Source organism: Bison bison, unplaced genomic scaffold (assembly GCF_000754665.1).
Source record: "Bison bison bison isolate TAMUID 2011002044 unplaced genomic scaffold, Bison_UMD1.0 scf7180017864143, whole genome shotgun sequence".
NCBI classification, from domain to species: Eukaryota; Metazoa; Chordata; class Mammalia; order Artiodactyla; family Bovidae; genus Bison; species Bison bison.
In genome coordinates this window covers 3,074,115-3,097,159 of record NW_011494715.1, presented here as the reverse complement: position 1 = coordinate 3,097,159, position 23,045 = coordinate 3,074,115, and the positions used below count along the sequence as shown (strand labels likewise).

At 39.0% G+C, this 23,045-nt stretch overlaps 1 protein-coding gene across 1 annotated transcript in view; it reads left to right on the top strand.

Annotated features, from left to right (window-relative positions):
• The window catches only part of GLRA3 (glycine receptor, alpha 3), a 95,126-nt gene that overhangs the window by 27,482 nt on the left and 44,599 nt on the right, over positions 1–23,045 (top strand). Inside the window, exon 3 of the mRNA XM_010840261.1 lies at positions 21,474–21,611. Coding sequence (XP_010838563.1) covers positions 21,474–21,611 — 138 coding nt within the window. The remainder of the gene's footprint in view (positions 1–21,473; positions 21,612–23,045) is intronic.

Here is a 23,045-nt window from a genome sequence, read left to right as displayed (position 1 = left end):
ACCTTTTCTCACAAGTCAGTCTCTATCCAATTATATTTTTATATTTCCTTAATAATAACTATCACTATATTTCCTTAATAATAGCTATTATATTTCCTTAATAATATCTATCAGAGAAGGCGATGGCACCTCACTCCAGTACTCTTGCCTGGAAAATCCCACGGACGGAGGAGCCTGGTGGGCTGCAGTCTGTGGGGTCGCAAAGAGACAGACACAACTAAGCGACTTCCCTTTCACTTTTCACTTTCATGTATCGGAGAAGGAAATGAAAGCCTACTCCAGTGTTCTTGCCTGGAGAATCCCAAAGATGGGGGAGCCTGGTGGGCTGCCGTCTATGGGGTCACACAGAGTCGGACACAACTGAAGTGACTTAGCAACTGAGTTCCACCCCTGCTACTACATCCAAGCTCCTTGAAATTGTCTCTTTTGTTTGTAATTTATTATTCCCAGAAATTATGATGAAAATTAAGATAATGTTCTCTTTCTTTCTCTTAACCACAGATAATCACATGTGCATGTCTTACCTAGAGCAGTTAAGGTGGCCCACTGTAATTATATTTAAACCATGGATTCTTTATTTTATTGGAATCATATAATTGCTTTACAATACTGTGTTAGTTTCTGCTGTACAATGAAGTGAGTCAACCATACGTGTACATATATCCCCCTCCCTCTTGAACCTCCCCCTCCACCCATCCCTGTCCCACCCGTTCAGGTCATCACAGAGAACTGAGCTGAGCTCTCTCTGCTTTACAGCAGCTTCCCAGCAGCAACCTGTGTCACACGTTGTTGTTCAGTCCTTCAGCCCTGTCCGACTCTTTGTGACCCCATGGACTGCAGCACACCAGGCTTGCTTGTCCTTCACTATTTCCCAGAGTTTGCTCATGCTCAAACCAGTCAATGGACATGAGTCAGGGATGCCATCCAACCATCTCATCCTCTGTTGCCTCCTTCTCCCTCTGCCCTCAATCTTTCCCAGCATCAGGGTCTTTTCAAATGAATCAGTTCTTCACGTCAGGTGGCCAAAGTATTGGAGCTTCAGCTTCAGCATCAGCCCTTCCTAAGAATATTCAGGACTGATTTCCTTTAGGATTGACTGGTTTGATCTCCTTGCTGTCCAAGGGACTCTCAAGAGTCTTCTCCAACACCATAATTTGAAAGCATCAATTCTTCAGCACTTAGTCTTCTTTATAGTCCAACTCTCACATCCATATATAACTACTGGAAAAACCATAGCTTTGACTGCTGCTGCTGCTGCTAAGTCATTTCAGTCGTGTCCAACTCTGTGCGACCCCATAGACGGCAGCCCACCAGGCTCCCCCATCCCTGGGATTCTCCAGGCAAGAACACTGGAGTGGGTTGCCATTTCCTTCTCCAATGCATTAAAGTGAAAAGTGAAAGTGAAGTTGCTCAGTCGTGTCCAACTCCTAGCGACCCCATGGACTGCAGCCTACCAGGCTCCTCCGTCCATGGGATTTTTCCAGGCAAGAGTACAGGAGTGAGTTGCCATTGCCTTCTCCATAGCTTTGACTAGATGGATCTTTGTTGACAAAGTTAGGTTTCTGCTTTTTTAATATGCTGTCTAGGTTTGTCATAGCTTGTTTTCCAAGTAGCAAGCATCTTTTAATTTCGTGGCTGCTGTCACCGTCCGCAGTGATTTTGGAGCCCCAAGATAAAATCTGTCACTGTTTTCACTTTTTCCCCATCTATTTGCCATGAAGTGATGGGACTGGATGCCATGATCGTAGCTTTTTGAATGCTGAGTTTTAAGCTAGCATTTTTCACTCTCCTCTTTCATTTTTATCAAGAGGCTCTTTAGTTCTGCTTTGCTTTCTGCCTTTAGGGTGGTATCATCTGCATATCTTAAGTTGTTGATGTTTCTCCTGGCAATCTTGATTCCAGCTTGTGATTCATCCAGCCTGGCATTTTCTATGATGTACTCTGCATATAAGTTACATAAGCAGGGTGACAATATACAGCCTTGATGCACTCTGGTAGTGTATATATGTTAATCTTCCTTTCCCACCCTTATCCCACCTTATCCCACCCTCCCCTCCTTGCTGTGAGCTCTTTAAGGAGATTATCAATTAGCTCTGTGGAACAAATGCCCTCTCTATACACAGTGAATGCCTTGAGGCTAACTCATCATCTTACCCAGGCTCTACTTTTAACTCATGCCATGATGCCACTAAGGTCTTCCGTAAGCTATGCTGTCCTCATTCTTCTTCTGCCTACAACTTTCAGGAGCTTTTCTTTTTAACTTTTAATTTTGATTTGGTAAAATACACATACATAAAGACTTCCAAGATGGCTCAGTGGTAAAGAACTTGCCTGCCAATGAAGGAGACATGGGAGATGTGGGTTTAATTCCTGGGTGGATAAGATTCCCTGGAGGAAGAAATGGCAGCCCACTCCAGTATTCTTGCCTGGGAAATCCCATGGACAGAGAAGTCTGGCGGGCTCTAGTTCAGTGGGTTGCAAAGAGTCAGACATGACTGAGTGCCTAGGCAGGCATGCACACACACATATTTAAAATTCACCATCCTAACCATTTTCAAATGTACAGCTCAGTATTGTTAAGTATATCGCATTGCTATACAACCAGTCTCCAGAATTTTCTCATCTTGTGAGACAAACTTTGTACCCATGAAAGAACTCAATATTTCCTCCTCCTTGCCGCCCCTGGAAACCACCATTATATTTTCTGTTTCCATGGATTTGATTACTCTAGATACTTCATATATGTGAATTGTACAGTATTTGTCTTGTTGTGAGTTAACATAATACCCTCATGGTTCATCCATGTTGTGGAATGTATGAGAGTTTCCTTCATTTTCAAGAGTGAGTAATATTCCATCGTGTGCCACATTTTGCATGTGATATATACATGCATTCATTCATTTGTTGGTGGATACTTGAATTACTTCCACCTTTTAGCTGTTGCAAATAGTGCTGCTATGGAATGGGAGTACAAATATCTCTTCAAGACCTTGCTTTTAATTCTTTTGGCTATATATCCAGAAGTAGAATTTCTGAATCATAAGCTAACACCATTTTTAATTTTTTAAGGAACTGTCATCCCATTTTTCATTATAGCTGCACCGTTTTATTTTCACCGGCAGTGCTGGAGTGTTCTAATTACTCCCGTCCTCACCAACAGTCGTTATCTGCATTTTTTTGGTAGCCATCCCAATGGGTAGGAGTTTCAGTAATCCTTTTAGAATACTCAAGATCAACCTAGAGGGATGGGATGGGATGGGAGGGAGGCTCAAGAGGGAAGGGACATGTGTATACTTATGGCTGGTTCATGTTGATGTATGGCAGAAACGAACACAATATTGCAAAGCAATTATCCATCAATTAAAAATAAAAGGAGTATTCAAAATCACCTTCAATTTAAAGTGTTATGTCATTTTTCTGGGATCCTACCATTTTCTATTTATAGCTCAGAGTGTCACAATTTTCTTTCTTGCTTAATTCCTCCAATAACCCCAGTTCCTCCAGCCCTCCTATTTGCCACCTACTCCAAATGATCTTTTCAGAGTATGCTTTTTCAAAACTTGAATATCCCTTCTCCAGAGGTTGTCCCATGTTCAATCTCAATAACTTAAACTGTGCCATGCATTGCTACTACCTATGTCAGAGAACGAATTCAGGAAAATCCATTGTGCCTTTGTCTTTCATTAAGCAACTATGTAAACTATGTAGATGTAGTGTTTTCCCAGATATTCAGTTTTCTCTTCTGTACGATAAGTGAACTGCATTAGATGACAACAAAGGTTCCCTCAACTCTAGGATCCTGTACATTTTTCAAATATGCAAGACCATAAATCTGACATGTAACATTAAAAACATCACATCTACAAACCATGGTGTATCTACAAAAAGGAATTGAGAAAAAAAACAATGAAAAAATTATAACTTAAATGATCTATAATGAAAATCAGGAGGAAAACAAGCAAAACTGAAACACAAGAAAATGAAAATATGAAAGAAAGAAAAAATATGCAGTGAAAGTTTGGTGAAAATAATCTGTTTTTTTTTTTTTTTAATGGAACACAAGAATGTGATTAAAGAGTTTACGTGAATATAGAGATGGTCTTTAGAAGCATTTTTAATGCGATGCTGAGGTCAAAACTCAGGACCAGTGGTGATGACAATGCCTGTGGCTGACAAATTCACACTTCCCTCTGGGGCAGCTATGGCCAGAGGTTGCTTGTGTCACGTTGTACGTATCCTGCTGACATTCCAGGAGATTTTAAAGTCTCTAAGGCATTTATAGAATGCTTAATCAAATTTCTGGAGTCTTTTAAGTCCCAAGTAAGCTTATGTCTTTTTCACGAAATACCCTACCTGTGGTAGCCAGTCCCTAGAAATTTGTTGATTTCTTTGCTTTCTGCATCAGACTGGAAAGAGAGTCCATATGCAAATCTATAAAACAGAACAAAATGAAAAAAATAAAAAGCCAAACCCACTATCAAATTGTTAGCACTTATTAGGAGTAAGGACTCATATCATTGCCAGTTCTTAGGTCTGCTTATTATTTTAAGTTTTGACTTAAAATAATAAATACAATCATTATAATGAGTTCATAAATGTGAGCAGTTTCTGCAATATGCTCTTTATATATTAATATGGTACAAATATGCCATCAATAGGGGCTTCCCAGGTGGTGCTAATAAAAAAACCCAGTAAAGAACCCACTTGCCAGTGTAGGAGAGATAAGAGGTGCAGATTCGATCCCTGGGCCTGGAAAATCCCCCGGAAGAGGGCATGACAATTCACTCTAGTATTCTTGCCTGGAGAAAGAGGAGCCTGATGGGCTGCAGTCCATAGGATCACACAGAGTTGGACACGACTGAAGCCACACATGCCATCAATAGAAGTCAGAGCATTGTCTAGGAATAGTGAGTTTTTTCCCCTAAGTTAACAGCAGTTTCATAAATTTTTCCAAAATTACTCTTTTGGAACTGATGTGAGTAGTCTGGACACAGTTCAGTTCAGTTGCTCAGTCATGTCCAACTCTTTGTGACCCCATGGGCTGCAGCACCCCAGGCTTCCCTGTCCATCACCACTTCCTGGAGCTTGCTCAAACTCATGTCCATCGAGTTGGTGATGCCATCAAACCATCTCATCCTCTGTTGTCCCCTTCTCCTCCTGCCCTTAATCTTACCAGCATCAGGGTCTTTTCCAGTGAATTGGCTCTTTGCATCAGGTAGCCAAAGTATTGGAGCTTGAGCTTCAGCATCAGTCCTTCCAATGAGTTTTCAGGACTGCTTTCCTTTAGGATTGACTGTTTGATCTCCTTGCAGTGCAAGGGACTCTCATGAGTCTTTTCCAACAGCACAGTTCAAAAGCATCAAATCTTGATTTATGCTCCAACTCTCACATCCATACCTGACTACTGGAAAAACCATAGCTTTGACTAGATGGACCTTTGTTGGCAAAGTAGTGTCTCTGCTTTTTAATATGCTGTCTAGGTTGGTCATAGATTTTCTTTCAAGGAGCAAGAATCTTTTCATTTCATGGCTGCCGTCACCGTCTGCAGTGATTTTGCAGCCCAAGAAAATAAAGTCTGTCAGTGTTTCCATTGTTTCCCCATCTATTTGCCATAAAGTGATGGGACCAGATGTTATGATCTTAGTTTTTTGAATGTTGAGTTTTAAGCCAGCTTTTTCCACTCCTTTCACTTTCATCAAGAGGGTCTTTAGTTATTCTTTGCTTTCTGCCATAAACATGGTGTCATCTGTGTATCTGAGGTTATTGACATTTCTCCCTGAAAACTTGATTTCAATTGTGCTTCATCTTGCCTGGCATTTCACATGATGTACTCTGCATATAAGTTAAATAAGCAGGGTGACAATATATAGCCTTAACATACTTCTTCACCAATTTGGAAAATCTGCCGGCAATGCAGGAGACCTGGGTTCAATTACCAGGTCAGGAAGATAACCTGGAGAAGGAAATGGCAACCCACTCCAGTTTTCTTGCCTGGAGAATCCCATAGACAGAGGAGCCTGGCAGGCTACACGGTGTCGCAAGAGTCGGACACGGCTTAGTGACTAAACCTAAACCTTACCAATCTGGACCCAGTCTGTAATTTCATGTCCAATTCAAACTGTTGCTTCTTGACCTGCATACAGATTTCTCAGAAGGCAGGTCAGGTGGCCTGGTATTCCCATCTCTTTAGGAATTTTCCACAGTTTATTGTGATCCACACAGTTAAAGGCTGTGGCATAATCAATAAAGCAGAAGTAGGTGTTTTTCTGGAACTCTCTTGCTTTTTCTATGATCCAAAAGATGTTGGCCATTTGAGCTCTGATTCCTCTGCCTTTTCTAAATCCAGCTTGAACATCTGGAAGTTCTTGGTTAACGTGCTCTTGAAGCCTGGCATGGAGAATTTTGAGCATTACTTGGCTAGTATTTGAGATGAATGCAATTGTGTGGTAGTTTGAACATTCTTTGGCATTGCCTTTCTTGGGATTGGAATGAAAACTGACCTTTTCCAGTCCTGTGGCCACTGATGAGTTTTCCAAATTTGCTGGCATATTGAGTGCAGCACTTTCACAGCATCATCTTTGAGGATTTGAAATAGCTCAACTGGAATTCCATCACCTCTACTAGCTTTGTTCATAGTGATGCTTCCTAAGGCCCACTGGACTTTGCATTCCAAGATGTCTGGCTCTAGGTGAGTGATCACACCATTGTGGTTATCTGGGTCATGAAGATCTTTTTTGTATAGTTCTTCTGTGTATTCTTGCCACCTCTTCTTAAGCACCTCTGCTTCTGTTAAGTCCATACCATTTCTGTCCTTTATTGTGCCCATCTTTGCTTGAAATATTCCCTTGGTATCTCTAATTTTCTTGAAGAGATCTCTAGTCTTTCCCATTCTATTGTTTTCCTCTATTTCTTTGCACTGATCACTGAGGAAGGCTTTCTTATCTGTCTTTGATATTCTTTAGAACTCTGTATTCAGATGGGTATACCTTTCCTTTTCTCCCTTGCCTTTAGCTTCTCTTCTTTTCTCAGCCATTTGTAAGGCATCCTCAGACAACCATTTTGCCTTTTTGCATTTATTTTTCTTGGGGATGTTCTTGATCACTGCCTCCTGTACAATGTCACGAACCTCTGTCCATAGTTCTTCAGGCACTCTGTCTATCAGATCTAATCCTTTGAATCTATTTGTCACTTCCACTGTATGATCATAAGGGGTTTGATTTAGGTCATACCTGAATGGTCTAGTGGTTTCCCCTACTTTCTTCAATTTAAGTCCTGATTTGGCAATAAGAAGTTCATGATCTGAGCCACAGTCAGCTCCCAGCTGTGTTTTCGCTGACTGTATAGAGCTTCTCCATCTTTGGCTGCAAAGAATATAATCAATCTGATTTCAAATTTGACCATCTGGTGACATCTATGTGTAGAGTCATCTCTTGTGTTGTTGGAAGAAGGTGTTTGCTATGACCAGTGTGTTCTCTTGGCAAAACTCTGTTAGCTTTTGTCCTGCTTCATTTTGTACTCCTACCTCAAACTTGCCTGTTTCTTCAGGTATCTCTTGACTTCCTACTTTTGCATTCTAGTCCCCTCTGATGAAAAGGATGTCTTTTTTTGGTGTTAGTTCTGGGAGGTCTTGTAGGTCTTCATAGAACCATTCAACTTCACCTTCTTCGGCATTAGTGGTTGTGGCATGGACTTGGATTACTGTGATATTGAATGGTTTTCCTTGGAAACGAACAGAGATTATTCTGTCATTTTTTATATTTCACCCAAGTACTGCATTTTGGACTTTTGTTGACTATGAGTGCTACTCCGTTTCTTTGAAAGGATTCTTGCTGACCGTAGTGGATATAATAGTCATCTGAATTAAATTCACCCATTCCAGTTCATTTTAGCTCACTGATTCCTAAAATGTCTAATGTTCCCTTTTGGCATCTCCTATTTGACCACTTCCAGTTTACCTTAATTCATGAACCTAACTTTCCAGGTTCCTGTTCAATATTTTTCTTTACAGCATCAGACTTTACTTCCCTTCCATCACCAGTCACTTCCACATTTGGGTGCTGTTTTTGCTTTGGCTCAGCCTCTTCATTCTTTTTGGAGTTATTTCTCCACTCTTCTCCAGTAGCATATTGGGCACCTATTAACTTTAGGGAGTTCATCTTTCAGTGTCATATCTTTTTGCCTTTTCATACTCTTCATGGGGTTCTCAAGACAAGAATACGAAAGTGGTTTGCCATTCCCTTCTCCAGTGACCACATTTTGTCAGAAGTCTCCACCATGACCCATCCGTCTTGGGTAGCCCTACACAGCATGGCTCATAGCTTCATTGAGTTAGACAAGGTTGTGGTCCATGTGATTAATTTGACTAGTTTTCTGTGACTGTGGTTTTCATTCTGTCTGCCCTCTTATGGGTAATATCCTGGGCTTCCCTGGTGGCTCAGAGGTTAATGTGTCTGCCTGCAATGTGGGAGACCTGGGTTCAATCCCTGGGTCAGGAAGATCCCCTGGAGAAGGAAATGGCAACCCACTCCAGTATTCTTGCCTGGAGAATCCCATGGACTCCCATGGATGGAGGAGCCTGGTGGGCTACAGTCCATGGGGTCGCAAAGAGTCAGACACGACTGAGCAACTTCACTTTCACTTTCAGTCAGTCGTGTCCGACTCTTTGCGACTCCGTGGACTGTAGCCCACCAGGCTCCTCTGTCCATGGGATTCTCCATGTAAGAATACTGGAGTGGGTTGCTGTTTCCTTCTCCAGGGGATCTTCCTGACCCAGGGATTGAACTCAGGTCTCCCGTATTGCAGGCAGAGGCTTTAACCTCTGAGCCACCAGGGAAGCCCACGAGAGGGTTATGGAAGCTTCTTAATGGGAGAGATCGACTGTGGGGGAAACTGGATCTTGTTTTGATGGGCAGGGCCATGCTCAGTAAAACTTTAATCCAATTTTCTGTTGATGGGCAGGGTTGTGTTCCCTCCCTGTTGTTTGACCTGAAACCAAACTGGTAGGGGTAATAAAGATAATGGCGACCTCATTCAAAAGGACTTGTGCAGGCACTGTTGTATTCAGCGCTCCTGACCCTGCGGCAGTCCACTGTCGACCCACGCCTCCACTGGAGACTTCTGGACACTCACAGGCCGGGTCAGTCTTCTAAAAATTGCTCTGGAAGTAGCTGACATTCTCATTGGTGATTAAACCTTCCTTCTCAGCCTGTAATGATCACTGTTTCTCTCATCTCCACTAGCATATAGCCACGATATAATCCTCTGGATGCAAAAATCCTCAATTCTTAAAATTAGTTTTTCACGTTTACCGGAAATAATCAGCATTCAGCTAGCAACTAGTGACTTAAAGCACAAAAATACTCTGGTAGCATGGATTGCAATAAAACTGAATAATTTAACAAAAAATTTTGTTAAATAACAAATATTAATTATCTAAAATAATATAGAGATATTGCCCACTGAGTAAAGCTTTAAACTTCTGGTTCATTTGTGATGAGCAATTTAAGACACATGCAACTTTAAGTAGCAAAGCCCTCAACACCTCTTGGTATGATGAGTCCATCAAAAGTGCATCCCATTTGTAAACATACTAATTTAGTTGAAATTTTATTATTGCAAGTTCTCACAACTGTATTTATGGCTCCTATAAATCTATCTTTTATGAGTCAGTGCTGATTTTACTGCATCATTTATCTGAGGAGAAAAAGAATAAAGTCATTCTCTTCCTGTTATTCAGATACTTTTCTGCATGAATGTCACTTTCATCTTAGGTATATTTGATGTTAGAGATGTTGACCTAAGTAAAGAAGTAAATAAAAGCAAGCTCAAATGACCAGAAATTGAGTTTATTGGGAATAGCAGAGGAAATGCAATTTGAGAAATCCACACTGTAGCAAGTTCCAAGCACGTCCATAGAGGGTTCTGTTCTTGGAATTCTATTTATGGGCAAGGAGTGCAAAGAGGGACAAGTCCAGCCAGAGTCCAAGCAGGAAGTTCATTGTCTTGGGGATGGGGAGACATTCTTGGTGGATGTTTGTTGGTCAGGAGGTAAGTCTCCATCTCTGTAAATCAGACTTTTGCAGAAAATCAGTCTCTCAGTTCTTAAGTTCCTTTCTGAGGATACATGCCTGAGATTCTTTATTTTATGTCCTCCAGTTTCATTTTAGATAGAAATTTTTTTCACATATAGGCTTTTATTTCAAATAAAACATCAGCTATCTTTTGCTTCACTCAGCAATGTTTAAAGTTCTAAAAATAAGTAAAAAGATTAAGAATAGAAAAAAATATATAAATTCCAAGAGACCTGAGAGGGAAAATGTAGTTTGTTTATATGGAAAATTGTAAAATAATAATTCTATTATTTCATTTTTGTTGTTCTATGTATTGAATGTGAATTTCAACATTTGACATCCATTTATTACCATAATGCTAGTTATATTGTCTTGTGTACTTCAATGAATGTATTGTAGTGAGAGACATTTTATAATATTTCACCTTGAAGAGAAGTTGAACTAAAAATTTTTAATTTTATTCTAGCCGTGTTAAAATTTTCTGCTATTTTGTAATGACACTCTTCAAATGCTTCTGGAACTAAGATTCTGAAATGGATTCTCTTGCTAATATCATGTAAGACTTCCTTCTCTAAGGTTAACCTAGCTTTTGGTTCTTGTGAATGATTAGTTATACTGACATATCAGGCATCAGGAAAACTTTGGTCCAATCAAAGGTTTGTAGTGCCTTCCGATTCTTTACTCAAACCTTACACAACCTTTGCTGCTGCTAAGTTGCTCAGTCGTGTCTGACTCTGTGTGACCCCATAGACGGCAGCCCACTCCTCTGTCCCTGGGATTCTCCAGGCAAGAATGCTGAAGTAGGTTGCCATTTCTTTCTCCAACTACACAAACTTTAAGTGTTGCAAAACTGATATTGGCTCAGAGTCTGTTTGAATTATTTGGGTCTGTGAATAAACTAATCAATTCATAAATTTGAGCAGATTTGAATCTCTAACACTAGGCAGACACAGTGTTTTTCCAAAGAGCCCTCCATGCCTCTCCCAGGCCAGAACCAATTATACACCTTTTTCTCATTAAAATGGGATCAAAATTAGGTCCTTTTCTGACTTCAGTTGAGATTTCTCATAAGAACTTTAAAACATGGTGTGATAATTTTGTGAAGTTTGTGAAGTTTTGAAAAATGTGTACAAAGTTATCAGAGTGATTGTCATTTGAGAAGACAGATTAGGAGTCAGGAATTTTATTTCCAACATTGTCCTAAGAGAGAAAGGGAGAAAGTTTACACAGATGATCTATGATAAAGTATTTTAGGTCTTCAAAGACAAATGTAATCAAAATACTAGTAGAATAATGGTTGTGCATGCTAAGTTGCTTCAGTAGTGTCTGATTCTGTGACCTCATGGACTGTAGCCTGCCAGGCTCCTCTGTCTATGGGATTCTCCAGACAAGAATAATTGGTGTGGGTTGCCATGCCCTCCTCCAGGGGATCTTCCCAACCCAGGGATTGAACATATATCTCTTAAGTCTCCTGCACTGGCAAGTGGATTCTATATCACTAGCGCCACCTGGGAAGCCCAGAATAATCATGATAGGTTATTTGTAAGAGGGAATTTTAGTGAAAATAATTTAACAAGGCTAAGAACTTAAAACCATAGGTAACAGTCTGTTTTATAGTAAAATTATTCAAATGAAATGCACACATTATGAATTACAATGTTTTAGTTAAATACATTTTGACATGGCAGTCAAATATATCAGGTCAATAAAATTTAATGGAGTAACATCTCTTCCGGCCAAAGACTGCCAGCACCTGCCAAATGTGAGCATTTTCTTCCTTTAGTTTTTAAAATTCCAGCTGTTTGTTAAGAACAGGAGATTTCAAGCTGGATTACATCCAGCTTGGTCTCGATCTTTCTCCTTATCATCAGGGTGACCCTATAATTTATCATCAAAATGGGGAGGCTTATGAAGATAAATGAAGGGCACTACAAGTATTTAAATTACTGTATCTTTGTAATATCTATTAACTGATGTTTTTTATATTAGTGGAAGACTATAGTTCTAATGTATAAAATATAATCCTTCCTAAAGAAATATACAAAGTATATAAAAGCAAATCAAAATAATTTAGAGCCATCTTTAAAGCTGCAATTTTTGTACTAAATTTGTAATTGTTGATGCTGTTGGTGGACCCTCCTGTATAGACTATAATGGTCTTACTGAGAAAATAATCTCTATATAGTTGAGATGGCTTAAGTATTTGATAATTTCAGAACTTAATTTCTTTGTATTGAAATATTAATAGCTAACTAGTTCAACCCATATATTTTTACAGATACTGCCTTTTTCTTCAATGAGTAACTTTTATAAAAAAATTTTTTTACAGGACAAAACTCAGTCATATTAGTCACTTTTATTTAGGAATCTTTTCAAATTCTCCACCTGATTTACTTGCTGGAAAATATGCCTTCTGAATTCCATTGACTTTCAATATAAATTATCCAGTTAAAAACAAACAGTCCATCAATATAATCTTCACATAAGATGTTCCAAAATAGATTTATGACATAAATAAAAAATAAATATTGTGCAATATTTGAGACCTCAGTGTTTCTCTCTTTCTGTTATAGGGATTAATCTCAATGTGTTACTGTTTATAAGCATCATATCTATAACTCCCGTTTGCTAAAAAGCTTCAGAATCTAAAATTTTAGTGCTGCATTTGTAAAATAATTTGACTAAACATTTCTAACTGATTTTGAATAAATTCAGCAAAAATTTGGAGAACCTATTTACTGAAAGTTTAATACCATTGCAGAATATATGAGCTGATTTATACAGTAACTCTTCAAATGTTCAAATTTTTTAAAAAAAATTTAGCTGATGAAAACAGTAAATAGAACAACACGTTATGCCTTGAGGAAATACAATTTTTGGCTCAACATCAGCTTTGTCACACACAGAATTATAGTTCAGTCACTTGGTGTTCATATAAAAATGAACAATTTAACAACTACAGACTTTTTAAGAGCAGTTTTAGGTTCATGACAAAATTGAACAAAAATCAACAATTTCTTGCATACATCTCTGACTCCACACATAAGTACATCCTCCGTGTCAACACCCCACACCAGAGAGATGCACTTATTACAATCCATGGACCTGCACTAGGGTTCACTCTTGATGGTGTGTATTCTCTGAGTTTTGACAAGTATGTAATGACTTGTATTCCGTTATAGTATTGTATAGAATAGGAAATGGCACTATAGTATTGTGTAGAATAGGAAACCCACTCCAGTATTCTTGCCTGGAAAATACCAAGGACAGAGGAGTCTGGCATGTTATAGTCCATGGGGTTACAAAGAATCGGACATGACTGACTGAGTGTGCACACACACACACAGAATAGTTTCATTGCCCTAAATATCCTCGTTGTTCTGCCTATTCACTCCTTCCTTGCCCCAGGGCCCTGGTTACCACTGAGCTTTTCACTACCTCCATAGTTTTACCCTTTCTAGAATGTCATGGAGTTGGAATTATATAGCATGTAACCTTTTCAGATTGATTGACTTCTTCCACTTAGTAACAAGCATTTAAGTTTCTTCCATATCTTTTCATGATTTGATAGCTTTCATGACTTGGGTCTACGGGAGTCTTGAACCCAAATCTATCAGACTATTACTGCCATGCTTCTGCTTCTCCTTATGGGTATCAATAAACCACCAAAAGCTGAACATTGGGCATTTTTCTGGCATTGCCCACTCTTGACTAGCCCCAGAGGTACCACTCAAGAAGTTCAGGCTCCAGCTTTTCTGAATCTCTCAAGATTACACCTGTGCCTTAGCCCAACCCATAGACATTCACATGGCTATATTGCACTTGATGCTTTACACCCCCTACCTCTTACAGTGCTGTAGGCAAGTGGCAGAACTTTTCAGTGTTTATACATGCTTAGATATCTTTCTAAACTTTATCTTTGGTTCCTTTGATCAGTCTTTCTGTCTCTATAACAGTTGTTGCTGTTTAGCTGCCAAGTTGTATCTGACCCTTTGCTACCCAATGGACTGCAGCCCACCAGACTCCTCTGTCTAGAGGATTTCCCAAGCAAGAACACTGGAGTGGGTTGCCATTTCCTTCTCTAGGGGATCTTCCTGACCCAGGGATTGACCTGGCATCTCCTGCATTGGCAGACAGATTCTTTACCACTGAACCACCAGGGAAACCCTTCTGTAACAGTAATTAACCCTTTTCTATTTTTTAAAATTTTTAATTGGAGAATAATTGCTTTACAGTGTTGTGTTGATTTCTGCCTTACAACAATGCAAGTCAGCCATAGTGCATATATAAATATATTTACATATATCCCCTCCCTCTTGAGCCTTTCTCCCCATCACCTCCCTGTCCCACCCCCTCTAGGTCATCACCAAGCACCTAGCTGAGCTCTTCTTCTTTTTACTTATGATAGTGTATATATGTCAGTGAATATATATATATATTCAAGTTCCTGGTATATGCTACATACTATTTTAGGTACTGGAAAAACATGCTGGTGATGAAAACAGAATAATCTCTGCTTCTACAAAGTTTAAATTCTAGGAAGTTAGATAGGAAACAAACCAAATAAAAAGTTGGTGACTGTCTACCATGTCAGAGCTTCCCTGATGGCTCAGTTGGTAGAGTCCACCTGCAATGTGGGAGACCTTGGTTTGATCCCAGGGTTGGGAAGATACCCTGGAGAAGGGAAAGGCTACCCTCTCCAGGATTCTAGCCTGGAGAATTCCATGGAGTCCATGGGGTCACAAAGAGTCAGACATGACTGTCAGGTAGAAAGAAGTTCAATGGAAAAAATAAGCAGGAAAGACTTACTGAAGAAAAGTATTTTATAAGATGGTCAGAGAAGCCTACTCTACTCACATTCTATGTCGGCAAAGAACTGAGGCATAGCTGTGTGTCAGTGACTTAGACTTGAAACTGAAAAGTTCTATAACTTATTTTCCCTTATCTCTATATTTTCCCCCTATTTTGACAAAATGGTCTACTAAAATATCACCTCTGACTTCCTGAAGAAACATTGAGGAAGAATGTGAGTTTTTTCTTTACCTTCTCAAGAATGCAAATATACCTTTTAAAAATGTATTATATTGTGTTTAGAACACTTTGCATGAGATCTCCCTTTTTAACAGATTTTTAAAATGTACATTATTGTTGACTGTAAGTACAATGCCGTACAGCAGTTGTCTAGAGCTTATTCATCTTGTTTGACTAAAACTTTATGCTTGTTGATTTTTCTCATTTCTCAGTTCCTCAGCCCCTGGCGATCACCATTCCATTCTTTGATTCTATGAATATGATAATTTAAGATACCGCATATATGTGAAATCATGCCCTATTTGCCTTTCTCTGACTGGCTTATTTCACTTGACACAATATCTTCAAGCTTCATCCATGGGTTGCAACAATGAAAAATAAGACTATCATATGATCCAGTAATCTAACTTCTGGACATTTATTATAAAAGTTAAAATCAGGATCTTGAAAAAATACTAGTATTGTTGTGTTCATTGCAGCACTGTTCACAGTAGTCAAGATGTGGAGACAACTTACATATCCATTGACAGATGAATGGATAAAGAAAATGTAGTATATACATAACAATGGGGTACTATTCAACCTTTAAAAAGAAGAAAGTTCTGTAATATGGGGGAAAGTCTTAGTTTCTAGAGGTGGTAGTTTCTTAAAGGTTGGTTGCAATGTGAAATTGGAAACCACTGCAATGAATTCATTTTGTTGAAGTGTAGCTGATTTACAACATTGTATTAGTTTCAAGTGTACAGTAAAATTCAGCAAAATAATCTGAAAAAATACATATATATTTTTCAAAGTGGTATGAATCATTTTGCTATACACGTGTAATGAACTCTTCAGACTCTTGTAAATTAAAATCTGTTTGTCCATCTTGAATATTAAATGGATCTCTTATCTATGCATGATTTATTTATTTATTTTTTATTGAAGGATAATTGCTTTACAAAATTTCGTTGTTTTCTGTCAAACCTCAACATGAATCAGCCATAGGTATACATATGTCGCCTCCCTTTTTAACCTTCTTCCCATCTCCATCCCCACTCCACGCCTCTATGTTGATATAGAGCCTCTGTTTGAGTTTCCTGAGGCATACAGCAAATTCCCATTTGCTATCTATTTTACAGATGTATGGAAAGAGTAACATTACCATATGCATGATTTTTAAAATTATGCCTTGCTCATTTGGAAAACAGTGGCCTAATGAGTTATTCAGATATTCCAAACATTAACACATAACATTATACAATATTGAAAAGTCACATTTGTTAATATCACCATTGAGCTCATCAAAAAAAATGTTTTAGGGGATGGAAAAACAATTTTACCAAAAGTCTAATGTTGAATAAAAAGCTCAAAATCTACCATTGACAACAAATAGTGTCTGTTTCCCTCAACGTGAGAGGTTCACTCACTTCTTTTATTTTCAAGAAAATGTTTGGTCATGTACCTAATTGTAATAACCACAGCTTTTAATAATTAAATTTATTTATTTTTAATTGAAGGATAATTGCTTTACAATATTGTGTTGGTTTCTGCCAAACATCAACATGAATCGCCGTAGGTGTACCTATGTCCCCTCCCTGTTGAGCCTTCTTCCCACCTCCCTCCCCACCCATCCCTCTAAGTTAATAACCACAGTTTGCCAGTCATTTATTTTTTCAAGTAAAAATAGGATTTCAAGCAAAACCAGCCAACTTACTTGCAAATCAGTCACACCAGTGCTTTTCCTTAAAACAACCATTATGTTTAGAGTGTGCAGCTGAAGTGTTTTATCCATACTTTCCATTTTGATACACAGAATAGTAAAAGGACATTGACATAGAGGTAAAAATTTAATGAGATGGTGATTGTTACTGTTTTTATCTAGGATTTAGGGCATCCTTAAATAAAAGTGGTAATGTTTATAATGCAAGATGTGGCCACAAAGAATACAGTAACCACTAGCACAATTTGGTGCCACTGTTTTTAACTATGCTAAACACTAGGAGTTTTGCTTATTTATTTATTTTTTTTATCATCTGGGCAAATGTCAAGACAATGAAGAAGACAGATAATGTCTTACGATTATGAAAGCGGTTTGGATCTTGTACATCCCATGAAAAGATTCTACTAAAGTAATGTTTCTAAAGCACGGTTTTTGTCACGTCACTCCCCTGCTCAAAAGATTCCAATTGGTTACCATTACCCATAGGGAATTTTTTTAAAAAAATCAAACTTTCAACCTTGAGATTAAATTTTATATGATCTTACATTAATTCATCTTTTCATTCCATATGCTTCTTCATGCAAACTGGCTCTATTGATATTCCTATTATAAACCTTGGAAGTTTGTGGTTTCTTTCAACCAATCATACTCTTTCCTTTGCATGAGTGTCTCACTTTCTCTCATGTTCTTTGTATACAGGTCTTGCTTTTCTTCAAGGTCCAACTCAAATGAGGTTTACGTGGATATCATAGATCCCTCTTCTGAATGCACATAGCACATTGTACCTCACCCATGACACTTACTTTGTACCTGGTTATAATGCTCGGCATCCCCACTAGGATGCTTTTACATATTGTCAGTGCCCAATAAATACTTGTTGAAGAAACAAGTGTTTGGTTTCACTGAGTCATTTGTTTACATGCTTCCCTGCAAATCCCCTATGAGATTGTTGGCTGAATGTAGGGTTAATGTCTTTGTTCCCTCAATAAAGTATTCCTTCTTGTGAAACTCACTATGATACAAGGCAATTCAACTCACAGCCTTGAACTCATTAGCCAGTCTGTTCACCTTGGCAATTCCAAGAATTGTATAAAGTTCTAACAGCCAAAAACATAAGGATGCTAAAACACTGAGAACTGTGTGGAAAAGTATTGATCTTTTAAAAGTTACGTTTGAAGGCTTATTGAGGCAAAATTACCAGTTATTTTCCTTGAACACCCAGTAAATTACTCAATAAAAGTATTACCTCCCCAAACTTGCCATCTCACTATTTTTCTTCTGATTTCAAACTTAAATAGTTTAAGGGAATAGCATACTCTGATTAGGGTATGTGGAGAGTGTGTGTGTGCTCAGTCCTGTCTGACTCTGTGACCCCATGGACTGTAGCCCATCAGGCTTCTCTGTCCATGGAATTTCCCAGGCAAGAATACTAGAGCAGGTTGCCATTTCCTTCTCCAGGGGATCTTCCTGACCCAAGGATCGAAATCAAGTCTCTTGTGTCTCCTTTATTGACAGGTGGATTCTTTACCACTGTGCCACCTGGAAAGCCCCATGGTTAGGATATACCCAAGCATTAAGTTACCTAGTGAGGATGATTGTTATAAGAGCAAGTTATGTATGTTGCCTATAAACTGCATCAGAGACTAACTAAAGCTTCTCTTTGAGGGAATTTCAGAGAGCTACCTTCTTTTCACAGAAGACTCTAGGAAAAATTTAGAATGTAAAAAACAAAACCAGGTTTCAGTTCATTTCTCCGTTTATCTGAGTTGAGAAATGTCTCACATATTTTGTCCTTAGGGATTGCATGTGTGAAAGAATAAAGTACCCGTTTACCTAGAAATAGATAAGAATCAGGGCATATTTTGCTAATTCTTGATCCTTGAGAAATATGCATCTATTTTCTCTCTAGGTGAAATGATATTTACAATGGCTATATCAAAAGACTTACAAATAAAATTGAAAGCCTTCTATTATTATCCACCAAATCATTCATTGCAGGATTCAATGAAATATATCCCAGTGTAAGCGAGTCTTTGCTGTGCTAAGTCCAATCATCTGGAAGACAGTCCTACAGGTTCTCATATGTGTTCGGGAACCAGAATTCATGTATGTCCCCTTCAATCTGGAGGACTTGACAACCTCTACCAAATCACACTTGCTCCATAATAAGCTATCACATGGCAGCAGCTGCTGCTGAAAGTTTGATAGTAGGATCCCAGACAGTCTACGCAGACTCTCTCACCACAGACGCCCTTGGTACCACCTTCCCCATGTCCAGTGAAGTGGATGCTGTGAGGGGTGCACACAGGTCAAGTGAGTGGGGTAGGTGTCAGGCTCCAGTTGCCACCATCACCAGCTATTTCTACTATTATCACACACACAGCCTCCTGTCTACAACATTAACTAGCAGAGAATTTGGGAGTTTCTCGTGTTTGTTGTTTTCATTCACCTAGAGATTTTGCTTCCTTTTTCTGACCCCTTGACTTAGTTCGAGAAGGGAATGGTAAACCACTTCAGTATTTTTGCCTTGAAAACCCCATGAAGAGTATGAAAATGCAAAAAGATAGGACACTGAAAGATGAACTTCCAGGTCAGTAGGTGCCCAATATGCTACTGGAGAAGAGTGGAGAAATAACTCCAGAAAGAATGAAGAGACAGAGCCAAAGCAAAAACAACACCCAGCTGTTGATGTGACTGGTGATGGAAGTAAAGTCTGATGCTGTAAAGAACAATATTGCATAGGAACTTGGAATGTTAGGTCTGTGAATCAAGGTAAATTGGAAGTAGTCAAATAGGAGATGGCAAGAATGAACATCGACATTTTAGGAATCAGTGAACTAAAATGGACTGGAATGGACGAATTTAACTCAGATGAGCATAATATCTACGACTGCAGCGAGATCCCTTAGAAGAAATGGAATAGCCCTCATAGTCAAGTCGAGTCAAGTCATAGTTCCTCTGCCTTTTCTAAATCCAGCTTGAACATCTGGAGGTTCACGGTCCACATAATTTGAAGCCTGGCTTGGAGAATTTTTTGGGCTCCAAAATCGCTGCAGATGGTGGCTGCAGTCATGAAATTAAAAGACACTCCTTGGAAGAAAAGCTATGACCAACCTAGACAGCATATTAAAAAGCAGAGACATTACTTTGCCAACAAAGGTCCATCTGTGCAAAGCTATGTTTTTTCCAGTAGTCATGTATGGATTTGACAGTTGGACTATAAAGAAAGCTGAGCACTGAAGAACTGATGCTTTTGAACTGTGGTGTTGGAGAAGACTCATGAGAGTCCCTTGTACTTCAAGGAGATCAAACCAGTCAATCCTAAAGGAAATCAGTCATGAATATTCTTTGGAAGGACTGATGCTGAAGCTGAAGCTGAAGCTCCAATACTTTGGCCAGATGATGGGAAGAACTTACTCATTGAAAAAGATCCTGATGCTGGGAAAGATTGAAGGCAGGAGGCTAAGGGGATGACAGAGGATGAGATAGTTGGATGGCATCACCGACCAATGGACATGAGTTTGAGCATGCTCTGGGAGTTGGTGATGTACAGGAAAGCCTGGCATGCTCCAGTTCATGGTGTTGCGAAGAGTTGGACACGACTAAGTGACTGAACTGAACTTACTGACTTAGCTCAGAGGCCTACCTCCAGGGCTGTCATGAATGCTGGCAATCGTCTTCCTCAACAGGTTACATTTCACATTGACTCCTTCTCTGCAACAGCCTTCACGTGTACATTTCAACAGCTTCTCACTCACAGGGAAGAAAAAGATACCACTACTATAGACAGAGGGCTTCCCTGGTGGCTCAGTTGCTAAAGAATCTGCCTGCACTGCAGGAGACCTGGGTTCGATCCCTTTGATCCCTGGGTCAGGAAGATCCCTTGGAGAAGGAAATGGCAACCCACTCTAGTACTCTTGCCTGGAAAATTCCATGGACAGAGAAGCCTGGTGGGCTACAGTCCATGGGATCGCAAAGAGCTGGACACAACTGAGTGACTTCGCTTTCATTTTCTTTTATTTCTACAGACAGAGGACATTTTAATTTACTAAAATGGGCCGGCTTACTACAAAATACATTATTTAATTCTGTTCTTAATTGACTCAGTGCATGTACAAGAGTTTAATCTCTCCACAAACTTGTGTATTTTTTTGTACACTGGATAGCAAACATTTCTATTTAAAATACCATTTGTCTACTTTGGGACTCGGGACAGAGAAGCAGATGTGATAAGCGAAAGCAGTTAATGATTAAACCAAGAAAGCACTGTACATTCCCTCCCTGGATGTTATGGTTCATATCATTTCCTAACCAGTGACAATTTCAGCTTTTGTTTGAAACGGCCCTGAATACTTTGAGAAACGGTGAGGGAGACCTAGTGTATTGGAACCAAAATGAATCATTGAGTGAATGCAGTATCTGCCTATCCTAAGGAAAGGATGTATATGCTATACTTATTAGCTTACTACATTTTCTTATGTTATTTGATACACATTTCATACGAATAGACTTCATAGCCTGAAATTGTGCAATGCATAGTTCAGTCAATAGAGTTAAGATGACATTATTTGGTCTTCTCATGCTATGGGAAATCTACAAGTGATTTGTTACAATTTCTCATCTTTGAATGCCCTGTTACATTCTAAATATTTTTACTATGTTTTGTCTAGTTGGGTACACAATGAATGATCTCATATTTGAATGGCAAGATGAGGCACCTGTACAAGTGGCAGAAGGACTCACTTTACCCCAGTTTCTGTTGAAAGAAGAGAAAGATTTACGATACTGCACTAAACATTACAACACAGGTAGGGGTTCAGTGTTCTTTATTACACTTATGACTTGTAGTTATATGCTATCCAGATGCTTCTTATAGTGCTAGGCTAATTATTTCAGCAGTTTATAGCTGAATGTTATTTATAGTCATCGAGCAGAAAATGGACATCTTCAAAATTTGCAGAACTTTGGACTCATTGCATGTTGCTATATAATTAGTCTGTATGGAACAAAAGAAATGCTTGGAATTCCATTATATTTAAATAATTTCTCTTTTTGAAACACCTATAGTTCAATAATAATGCTCTTTTCAAAAAAGTTCCTTTAATTTCTATGTGAGCAGTAAAATGTACTTTTTAACTTTCCCTGGGTCATAAACATTGTGTTTGCTAACAAAAGGAAAGAGATATATTTTTTTTAAGGCTTCTCTTGCTTAATTTTTTATTTTGGCCACAATGTCATGCATTTCAAGATATTTACTAAGCACTTACCACTCACACTGATGCAGTAGCCTGTTACCTTTGAGGATAAGTATCAGATGCAGTTATCAACATCAAGGACTGCAAAACTTGTACATTCATGCTATCTGTCCACTTTTCTCTGTTGGCATGGGATATTCCTGTAATATCTATTCTAACTCCTAACCTACTCTTACAAGTTCCCTTAAACTGCCCACATTTGACATATTTCTCCCATGTGGTGAGTGAATGCCCTTCCACTAACATCCTTAGAGTAACTATGATTCCTTTCGGGCTCAGCACTTCCAGAAATGTGACCTGACTTTCATTGTACAGCCAGTCCTCCATATCCACGGGCTCGTATCCAAATATACAACCAACTGGGAAGGAAAATATTTGGGAAAAAAATTCCAGAAAGTTCCACAAAGCAACGTTCTTCCTGTACCATTTATTTTTTATTTTACTTTAGTTTCTTTTTTAAAAACATAATTTTACTTATTTATTTTTGGCTGTGCTGTGTGGGTTTAGTTGCTCCACAGCATGTGGGATCTTCCAGGATTGGGGAATGAACCCCTGTCTTCTTCACTGGCAGGTGGATTTTCATCCACTGAGCCACCAGTGAAGCCCTGTATTAAAGAGATCATTCTTTCCCTATTGAATAGTCTTAATCCTTTTTAAAAAATCAATTGACCATAAATGATCATTTCTTGACTTTCAATTTTATTCCATTGATCTGTACATCTTTACTTATAACAGTACCACAGTTCAGTTCAGTTCAGTCACTCAGTCGTGTCCGAGTCTTTGCGACCCCATGAATTGCAGCATGCCAGGCCTCCCTGTCCATCACCAACTTCCGGAGTTCATTCCAACTCATATCCATCAAGTCGGTGATGCCATCAGCCATCTCATCCTCTGTCGTTCCCTTCTCCTCCTGCCCCCAATCCCTCCCAGCATCAGAGTCTTTTCCAATGAGTCAACTCTTCTCATGAGGTGGCCAAAGTACTGGAG